This window comes from Carcharodon carcharias, chromosome 12 (assembly GCF_017639515.1).
Source record: "Carcharodon carcharias isolate sCarCar2 chromosome 12, sCarCar2.pri, whole genome shotgun sequence".
In the NCBI taxonomy this organism is placed as follows: domain Eukaryota; kingdom Metazoa; phylum Chordata; class Chondrichthyes; order Lamniformes; family Lamnidae; genus Carcharodon; species Carcharodon carcharias.
In genome coordinates, this window is record NC_054478.1 from 78638169 (window position 1) to 78649244 (window position 11076).

At 44.1% G+C, this 11076-nt stretch overlaps 1 protein-coding gene across 8 annotated transcripts in view; it reads right to left on the reverse strand.

The window, feature by feature from the left end:
* Positions 1 to 2173, reverse strand: part of bbs5 (Bardet-Biedl syndrome 5) — a 71288-nt gene extending 69115 nt beyond the window's left edge. For 3 of the 8 annotated variants that reach the window (XR_005944567.1, XM_041200742.1, XM_041200739.1), the window contains exons 1-2: positions 2008 to 2171; positions 988 to 1070 (exon numbers count right to left, since the gene is read on the reverse strand). Coding sequence is in view for 4 of the 8 variants with exons in the window: in XM_041200742.1 (XP_041056676.1) it covers positions 988 to 1070; positions 2008 to 2069 (145 nt within the window). In the remaining 4 variants the exon portion in view is untranslated. Of the gene's footprint in view, positions 1 to 987; positions 1071 to 2007 lie in introns of all 8 variants that reach the window. The other 5 variants (XR_005944569.1, XR_005944568.1, XM_041200740.1 and 2 more) reach the window with 2 other exon arrangements.
* Between the last annotated feature and the right edge of the window lie 8903 nt (positions 2174 to 11076).

Genomic DNA, 11076 nt, shown 5'->3' on the forward strand with positions numbered 1-11076 from the left:
TTTGAATCATAGTTTTGCACCATCTGGAATCAAGACAAGACTGCCTATAGATAGCCATCACTTCACACAGGACTTGTTAGCAGGAAGAATTAAAGCTAAATATATACATTTTTAAATAATTCTCTTAATCAAACAAATAAAAAAGTATTTTTATATTTCATATTTTATGACTGTTATGTATTCACAATTCACAACTATAGGGTAATAACTCCAAAAAGATAGGGAAATGAGTGGATTAGATAGCTTAATTATTAGCTGGCATTGACACAGGCCATACGAACATACAAATAAGGACCAGTTGGCTCCTCGAGCCTGCTCCACCATATGATAAGATCAAGATTCATTTGGTTGTGGCCTCAACGCTACTTTCCTCTCTACTCCCAAACCTTTTGATTCCCTTGTCAATCAATAATCTATCTAACTCAACCTTTAAAAATATTCAATGATCCTGGCTCCACTGCTTTCTGGGTAAGTGAATTACACAGACTAATGACTCTGACAGAAAAAAATTCTCATTTCCACCTTAGTCTAGTCTCTCTCATAAGGGGAAATATCCTTTCAGCATCCACTCTGATATCTCCCTCAAGATCTTATATGTTTCAATAAGATCACCTATCAGGTCCAATGGGCCAAAAGACTTGCTCCTTCTATTATACTTTCTATGATTTTAAATCAATATTTACTGCTTGTAGGATAATGGGTTAATTCTAACTGCATAGTATGCTAATTAGACAGTGTACATTATCAGAGGAAGTGATGCAACATCACATGATCTTGTTCTTTCTTATACGCTCATGTGATAAGATGTAGCCTGCAATAAGATATGTTTCAATATGTTAGTATTTTATATACCTCAGCAAGCTCAGTAAATATTCTGTATTAGTCTAACAATATCAAGGACATTACAGTGCTAACCAAACTTAACAAAAACAAGCCACAAGGTTTGCAAAAAAAGACTTGTTTCTATAACATTCAGTTAGTCTCTACCTTTATCCCCATTATTTCCTTTTGTATCTTCAATGGAGTCCAAACAGTCAATTAGGACCTCTCCACATCTCATCTTCATTTGTCTAAAACAAAACAAAAGATATCACCAGCCACGATCTGTAATTCAGTGAATACAGACGTTTCCATTCCTGAAAGATATTCATAGTCAGGGTCAATTGTCCCAGATTATATGGTATTGTCTGGTGTCCTGAGTTGTTCCAGGCTGGGTGGCATTATTCCCATATTTGTGATGTTGGAGCTTTCTGCACTGCACTCTCCGGCAGCCTGAAAAGCCCTGGCAGCACCCCTCCCCCCACCCCCCAGCTCTGGCAGCACCCTCTCCCTTCTCAGCTCAGACACCCTCCCCTGCCAGCACCACAGCCATCCCAGCTCTGGCAGCACCCTCTCCCTTCTCAGCTCAGACACCCTCCCCTGCCAGCACCACACCCATCCCAGCTCTGGCAGCACACCCTCCCAACCCAACTCTGACAGCACCTCCCTTCTCAGCTCAGATACCCTCCATTCCTCCCCTCCCAGCTCTGACAGTACCACCCACCACCTAACTAACCAAACTACTCTGGCAACACGCATTCCCCCCATGACAAAATACCCTTAAATGTTTCGCCCTGAGTTAGTCATCCTGCTCACAGAAGCCAACAGAGATAAACGTTTTGCTTCCGAGGAAAGGGCATCGATCTGAAATATTAGTCCCCCTTTCTCGCTCCACAGATGCTGCCAGAGCTGTTGAGTATTTCCCAACACTTATTCTTAAAATGTTGATGCTTTCTGTTACATTTAATTTGATCTCCCTGTTTTTCTTATTGAAGCTGCACAATGTGACTTATACAACAGCGCCCGAGGCTTCAGTCAGTTAAGTTATATGTTTCATTTCATAAATATTGAGAGGCGTCTCAGAGGGAATCAATTCAAGACTGGACGATGTGAAAGGCGCCGGATGCAGCCGGCCTCCATCTTAGACTCTCCGATAGGACATCAGCAGAGAACGCTTCAGATACTCACTGAGGCGAAATGTCAAATCTAACATCCCTATCCTCCCAAAGCGCGTCCAGAACGGGCACCATCGCTTCAGGTACCGCTGGCCGGCCTCAAGCCTCACCCAGCCGATGTCACCCCGGCAACCGAACAACGGCAACAGCGTCAACTCTGAGAGCAGGAGCGGCTCACAGCGCCGCCAGTGACCGGAGGCGGGACTGCAGCAACAGCGCCACCAGTGACCATAAGCGGGACTGCAGCACAGAGCCTGCGTCTGCTCATTTTTCGGGCGATCATAAAAGGAGGCGGGCAGCACAGAGTAAGAAGATTACACCCATCAAGTCTGCTTTTTTTCTCTCAGCATAATCAGCTAACTCATAATCAGTTAATAAAACATACAGTGTTCTAGGCTTTATTTATAGGGGCATAAAATACAAGAGCTAGAAGGTTATGTTTATCTTGTATAAGACAATATTTTGGCTTCAGCTGGAGTATTACATCCAGTTCTGGGCGCCACCCTTTAGGAAAGGTGTGAAGGCATTGAAGAGATTACAGAAAAGATTCAGGAGAATGGTTCCACGGATGAGGAACTTCAGTTATGAAGATAGATTGGAGAAGTTAGGACTGACTTCTTGGGGAAGGAGAAGACTAAGAGAAAATTTGATAAAGATATTCAAAATTATGAGGGTTCTGGACAGAGTAGATAGGGAGAAAATGTTCCCACTCGTGAAAGGATAGAGAACGAGACGGCACAGATTTAAAGTAATTGGCAAAAAAAGCAAAAGGGATATTGTAGTATAAAGGGTTAATAGCTATTATGCTAATTGGGAGTGCATAATCAGTGATTTCAGATCACATGTAACTGGAGCCTGAGGGAAGGTTCTAATGGAGTCTTGTTAGAGAGAGAAAAACTGTTAACATTTGAGGTCAATGACCTTTCATCAGAATTGGGTAGTGCTGTTGTTGTCTGGCATACAGGTCTCAACCTAGCATGTTGAATTCCAACTCTATGATTTCCTCCTACCTCCCCCTGAACCATGACCCCACCATGAACATCAAGCCATTATTTCCAGGACTGTCACTGACCTCATCTCCTCTGGAGAGCTTCCTTCCACATCATAGTTCCCAACCCTGTACAGCCTACTTCTACCTCCTTCCCAAAATCCACAAACAGAACTGCCCTGGTATACCCATTATTTCAATAAAAGCAAAATACTGTGGATGTTGGAAATCTGAAATTAAAACATAAAATGCTGGAAACACTAAGCAGGTCTGGTAATATCTCTGAAGAGAGAAACAGAGCTAACGTTTCAACCCCACTACTGAACATCAAGCCATTGTCTCCAGGGCTGTCACTGACCTCATCTCCTCTGGAGATCTTCTCTCCACAGCTTCCAACCTCATAGGCACCCAACACTGGACAGCCTCCTCCCCAAAATCCACAAACAGGACTGTCCCGGTAGACTGATCATGTCAGCCTGTTCCTGCCTCATAGAACTCATTTCTTCCTACCTTGACACCGTTCTCTCTCCCCTTGTCCAGTCTCTTCCCACCTACATCCGCAATTCCACTAATGCCCTACGTCATATCAACAATTTCCATTTCCCTGGCCCTAACCACCTTCTCTTCATGGACGTCCAATCCCTCTACACCTCTATCCCCCACCAAGATGAACTGAGGGCTCTCTGCTTCTTCCTTGATCAGAGCTCCGAACAATCCTCATCCACCACCACTCCTCTGTCTGGCTGAACTTTTTCTGTCACTGAACAATTTCTCTTTCAGCTTGTCTCACTTCCACCAAATAAAATGTGTGGCTATGGGTAACCACATGGGCCCCAGTTATGCCTGTCTCTTTATGAGGTATGTGGAACATTCCCTTTTCCAGTCCTACTCAGGCCCACCCCCACAACTCTTTTTTCAGTACATCAATGACTGTTTCGGTGCTGCTTCATGCTTTCGTCTGGACCTGGAAAAAATTATCAATTTTGTTTCCAATTTCCATCCCTCCATCACCTTCACGTGGTCTATCTCTGACACTTTCCTTCCCTTCCTTGACCTCTATGTCTCAATTTCTGGTTATAGACTGTCCACCAATATTCATTACAAGCCCACTGACTCCCACAGCTACCTCGACTACAGCTCCTCACACCCTGCTTCCTGTAAGGGCTCCATTCCATTCTCTCAGTTCCTTCGCCTCTGTCACATCTGTTCTGATGATGCCACTTTCCAAAACAGTTCCTCTGACATGTCTTCCATCTTCCTTAACCAGGGTTTCCTACCCACTGTGGGTGACAGGGCCCTCAACAGTGTCCAACCCATCTCCCGCACCTCTCCCTCCCAAAAACATGAGAGGGTCTCCCTTGTCTTCAATTTTCAACCCACCAGCTTCTGCATTCGAAGAATCATCCTCTGCCATTTCCGCCAACTCCAGCGTGATGCCACCAGCAAACACACCTTCCTTTCAGCCCCCTAGTCAGCATTCCATAGCAACCGTTCCCTCCGGGACACCCTGGTCTACTCCTCCATCAGCCCCAACACCTCACTCCCTTCTCACGGCACCTTCCCATGCAATCGCAGAAGGTGCAACACCTGTTCCTTTACTTCTTCCCTCCTTATCGTCCAAAGGCCCAAACACTCCTTTCAGTGAAGCAGCAGTGAAGTAGATCAATTTGATCTACTGCATTTGCTGTTCCTAATGCAGTCTCCTCTACATCGGGGAGACCAAACACAGACTGGGTGACCGCGTTGCGGAACACCTTCGGTCTTTCTACAAATATGACCCAGACCTTCCTATCGCTTGCCATTTCAATGCACCATCCTGCTCTCATGCCCACATGTCCGTCCTTGGCCTGCTGCAATGTTCCAGTGAAGCCCAACGCAAACTGGAGGAGCAACATCTCATCTTCCGATTAGGCACTTTACAGCCTTCCAGACTTAACATTCAGTTCAACAACTTCAGACCATGAACTCTCTCCTCTATCCTCACCCCTTTTTTATCTCTTTTTTCAATATTCATTTTTATTTTTTATCCAGTTATTTTTATTTTTATTTATTTTCATGTTTATTGATTTATTCATTGTTTTTTCCCCATCTTTTATCCTATTTTCGATTTTTTTCCCCCACCACCATCCCTTCCACTCACCCCACCCCCACAAGGGCCATCTGTCGCTTGTTCATGTTGTTCTTTTCAGTGCACTTACCCTTGTCCTGACATTATTATGTTATTCTTTCTTACCTTAATGTCACCAACAGCACCTCCTTTAGCCAGTACCACTACCATTAACACCCACTTTGTCCTTTTGTTCATGACATCTTTGTCTATCTCTCCTTTGTCTCCACCTATCACTGACCTTCTATCCAGCTTCACCTGCTTCACCCCCCTTAAACAGTGAAAAGTTTATCACATTTTTACTTGTCTTTAGCTCTGAAGAAGAGTCATATGGACTTGAAACATTAACTCTTTTTTACTCTCCACAGATGCTGGTAGACCTGCTGAGTTTTTCCAGCATTTTCTGCTTTTCTTTCTGATTTCCAGCATCCACAACATTATGCTTTTATTTTGTTAATGTTTCGAGTCTTCAGTTCTGATGAAGAGTTATATTTGACTTGAAACATTAACTCTGTTTCTCTTTCCAGAGATACTACCAGACTTGCTAAGTATTTCCCTTACTTTGTGTTTTATTACCCATTGTTTCAGCCTGTTTCTGCCCCGTTGAAATGACATACTTCATTCTTGACTGTATTTCTTCTCCCCTTATCCAGTCTCTTCCTACTACATCCATGACTCTTCTGATGCCCTCAGTCATTTCAATAGTTTCCAGTTTCCTGACCCAAACTGTCTCCACTTCACCATGGATGTCCAATTCCTCTACAGCTACATCCCCACCAAGATGGTCTGAGAGGTCTCCACTTCTTTCTTGAATGGAACCCCATCTGGCCTGCATCCCCCATCGCTTTCCTCTGAATGGTGAACTTGTTCTCACATTGAACAACTTCTCCTTTAACTCCACTCACGTTTTCCAAATAAAAGATGTTGCTATGGGAAGCAGTATGCATTCTATCTATGCCTGCTTTTCTGTGGGATAGATGGGACAGTCTTTGTTTCAGCCATACTCAGGCCCATGCCCTCACCTCTTTTTCCGGTACACTGCTGTCTGTATCGGAGCCATTCCCTGCTCTTGCCTTAAACTGGAAAATTTAATCAACTTTGCTTCCAATTTCCAACCTTCTCTCACCTTCACATCATCCATCTTCGACTCTTTCCTTCCCTTCCTCAACTTCCCTGTCTCCATTTCTGGGGATAGGCTATCAACTAATAATCACTATCAGCCCACTGACTTCCATGATTATCTCATCTACATTTCCTGTAAAGACTCTACTCCATTTTCCCAGTTTCTCCATCTCTGTTGCATTTGTTCTGATGATGTAGTCTTCCATACAAGTGCTTCAGATACATCTTTCTTTGACATTAACCAAGGACTCACCTCACCTACCTCCTTCCAGAGTGTTTGGAAGGGCCCTTGACCCATATCCATCCCCTTTCACACACTTCTGCTCTCACCCAACATCCTGGTCCACTCTTCAGTCAGCCCTAACACCCCCTCCCTTCCCAAGGCAGCTTTCCATGCAAATGCACTTTTACTTCCTCCCCCATTTTCTTCCAAAGCCCCAAACACTCCTACCAAGCAAAACAGGGATTTACATGTAGTTCTTTCAGTTTCGTATACAGGAGTTAAATATGAAAATTGACTCCCCCTGCTGCAGGATGGGTAAGCCTTGCCCCTTCCACTCATCCTCCAACAAGGGCAGCCAGAGGCAAGAACTCATCGGTGCACCAACCCAATGCCCTCCCATTCTACCTCTTTCCTGGTCCTTCCTTCAAGCCTGCCTCTGTGGGACTGGGAAGATTCCACCTGATGATACAAGGCCAAATGGAGTGGTAATGGGACAAGTAAAGAAACAGAAGGTACGCCTGGAAGACCTATAAAAGACAGAATCACGACCCATTTGGTCACAATGTGGTCTCCTCTACATTTGGGGAGACCAAACACAAATTGGATGAACACTTTGTGGAACACCTCAATTTTGTATACAGGTCTGACTCCAAGTTTCCAGTCGCCTGTCATTTTAATTTTCCACATTGCTCCAACTCTGACCTTTCTGTCCTCAGCCTGTTACAGTGTTCCAATCAAGCTCAATGCATGATTGAGGAACGTCACCTCATCTTTTGACCAAGCACTTCACAACCTTCTGGACTCAATACTGAGTTGAACATTTTAGATCATGACCTCTGGCCCCATTTTGATTCCATTTTCTTGTTGGTTTCCCCCGCTCTTGTTTTTCCTTTTATTTTGCTTTCAAGTGGGTCGTGATTCTGTCTTTTACAGGTCTTCCAGGCATACCTTCTGTTTTTTTACTTGTCCCATTACCACTCCATTTGGCCTTGCATCATCTGGTGGAATCTTCCCAGTCCCACGGAGGCAGGCTTGAAGGAAGGACCAGGAAAGAGGTAGAATGGGAGGGCATTGGGTTGGTGCACCGATGAGTTCTTGCCTCTGGCTGACCTTGCTGGAGGATGAGTGGAAGGGGCAAGGCTTACCCATCCTGCAGCAGGAGGAGTCAATTTTCATATTTAACTCCTGTACCTGTGGGAAGATTGGTGATGCCGCTGGAAGCTTCCTGGCAGCCCACCCCGCTGCTCCCCGCACCCCCTCACCCCCCGCACCCCTGCAGGGCAAAACCCAGCAGGTGGCTTGAGGTAGCTTGCCAGTCTCTGGCCAGGCCGCTTACAAACCCTTTAACCCATATCCCGCACCAGAGCTGCATCTTTCACAGGGCCAGAACTGCAGTCATAACCATCCCGTCGGGGGAGAATCCCCTCCACAATGAAGGCCTGGTAGCTGTGGCCACAAAGATTGTTAAAATTTTAACACATCTTCTAAGACATTTCCATCTTGAGGTGCCTTTGAGTTTTCCTGCCTGCTGCAACATCTCCCACCTCACCTGGTGGGTCTACAGGCAGGACAACATTGCAGGTCCTCCCATTGGGCCAGCTGGGTGCCTGTCCTGCTAGGCCTGTTTAATTGGATGGTTCCCCTCTTAATCTTGCGCTTACAGAAAGAATGAGAAGGTGAATGGCCCAGCTGCACCAGCAGAGTCGAGAACTGCTTTTGGTCTCGATCTTAGAAAATCTTCAAAGGAGGTAAGATTTTGCCCATCATCTTTTTCACTAATTAGTCTTGCCTGCCTTCCGCCCTATCCCAAATCTCCCCTTTTGTTCTTGTTCCCACTCTTCTCCCCCTTCGCTTGCTTAAAGCTTGTTATCTCTAACTTCTCCCAGTTCTGGTGAAAGGCCATTGACTTGAAATGTTAACTTTTTCTCTCCACAGATGGTGAGTATTTCCAGTATTTTCTGTTTTTGCTTCAGATTTCCAGCATCCACAGTAATTAACTTTTGCTTTCTGGAGTGAAATTATGGTAGAAGTTTGAAACTCTCTCCCACACGTGATGCAATTTTAAAACTGTGATTGATAGGTATTTGTTAACCATAATTAAGGTAAATGAGACAAAGGGAGGCATGTAGATTTATGTTGCAGATCAGCTGTGATCTTACTGAATAGCAGAACAAGTTGAGGTAATAAATAGCCTAATCTTGTTTGTATGTTTCTAATTATGTTCACCTATAATATCCTCTTTTTTAATGTTTGTGCATTACTTAATTGAGATAATCTGTTCCATTCATAATTCCTCTCGTGGGTTTTTAAAAATATATATTTTCCCATCCCCTTTTGCTGATTGTATGAATCTACATATCAGTTACGTATTTTTCAATTTTGAAGAAGGGTCAGGATGTAAAATTGCTAACTGGTCTTTTATTATTTCCATACATGCTGCCTCACTTTCTAAGTATTTCCATTTTCTGTTTCTCTTTCAGTTTTCCAGCATTTTCAATATTTTGTACTTTGTTTACTCTTTAATATTCCCTTTTTACAGGCATCTATCAGGTTCCTTTTAAGATGGACTCTGATTAAACAATGGGCTTGTGACCAAGAACTCTATAGTCTAACGGTGCTCTATGTAAATATTTTTCTCCAAATTACCACTAATTCTTATTGAGGTCTTCGTAAATTTATTCCCTATCTTCTTTCCAGTTCTAATCAAGGTTCTATACCCAAAATATTAATCATCTATCTTTTCTCTTTTCGGATTCTGACAGACCTGCTCTGTGCTTCCAGTACGTTGTTTTTTATTTATTTTTATATTATTCTGTCCCACACTTTTGTTACCTTGATTTTCTACTGATGTCTCATGTTTTCTCTCGTAAAATTCATGGATGTCAACTATCACATTTTACATGGACAAAATGTTGCACTATTCCTGTATTTCTATCACCTGAATTCTAGCCTCCTGATTCTTGTCACTGCAGAACTGCTGTATTTGCTGCTGTTGCTCAATTCTTCTAATGTGTGCCTCCTGCACTTGGTGAGCAGAAGTTCTGACGTAGAGACAGAGAGGTCACAAAGGCATGGTAACCTTTGGTGAATGGCCTTTTGAAATTGTCCATGTCATTCATGAGCATCAGCAAGACAGGGAAGAAATATATTTAAACTGATAATAACCTCATGTTATTTTCACCAGTATTATAGTTACATGTGCTGTACTGGTGTTCCAAAGTCTCTTTTTGAACACCATTCAGTGTATTGTGTAGATATATTTATATAAAGAAAAATATGTGGTGGGCCATAGAGGAACAAGCTGGACAAAAGTTATACCAGTATGTATACATGCTAACTGTCTGGGACAAATTTTCGCCCCTAGTCAGGAGTGCAGAGGTGGGAAAATTTATTTCCTTCAAATGTCTAAAGCCCATGAGTCTTGTTTTGCAAACCCCAGTAACAAAAATTAGATCTGTTTGAAGGCAGCTGCGCTTTTACATGTGCAGCTGCCTCCATGAACCATGGATGTGCAATCTACAACCTGTCTCCAAACCCTCACCTCCACCCTGGCAAAATAATAGTGGGTGTCAAGTTTGGGCTGGGACTTCTGGAAACAGGGTTCCAGCGTCATTTTGGCTAAGGCATGAATGGTTGGCATTAAAGCAAATTGGCCTGATTCCATCAGAAAATGGCTACTCACACATAAGCCAATGCTGGCTGATATCCTTCGTCTGTGAGAGATGATGGCAATGCAGCGTCACAACTTTAGTGAGGTCACATGGGATCATCTGCTGCACTTCACTTGATTCTGGAAAGACAAAGTCTGCCACAAGTACCACACATGAAATTGTCGCTAATCATGGATGATCTCTGATGATGTCTTGGTTGCAGGGCTAGCATCGGCTTTGGAGCTTCTGAAACCATATGTCATCATTGTGACAAACTCCTGCCCACTGCCTATATTTGTATCAATTGTCAGCCAGAGTTTCCCACTTGTTGGGTGGAATTTTCCTTTCCGGAGACTAAGTTTGGTGGCAGAAGCGAATTTCGGAATGACTTCATCTGGAGAGCGGGGCAGCAGAATGTGCAAGATCTTGCGCTGTTCAGCTAATTAATTATGCAGCCACAAGGAGCATATTGAATCTTGTGGTGGGGCAGGAGGAAGTGGTCCATCCCGCCATTGCCTCATAGGCTTCAACGTCCGGGTGCCATATTTAAATGGCACCCGGACAACCATTCACTCACTGCAGGCCTGGACCTTCAGGTTCTGTAAAAGAAAATGTCCAGGAGAAGGCAGCAACCATTGGCCCCGTGGTTCAGCAATGCCTTCCTGGAGATTCACCTCCAGGTGGTTGAGGAAAGGCAGGAGGTCCTCTTTCTGAGAGGTGGGAGCAGGAGGCCCTCCCGTCTGACCACAGCGGCCTGGGAGGTGGTTGTCAGGGTGGTTACCACCCATGGGGTCCAAAGGAAGACCATCTTGCAGTGCGGGAAATGGATGAATGATCTCATTTGCTTCATAGGGTAAGTCAAACTTCTACACACTGCAAATTGATTTTTTTTGTATTCTTTTATGGGATGTGGGCATCGGGCTAGGCCAGAATTTTTGTTGCTCATCCCTAACTACCCTTGAGCAGGTGGTGGTGAGCTGCTTTCTTGAATT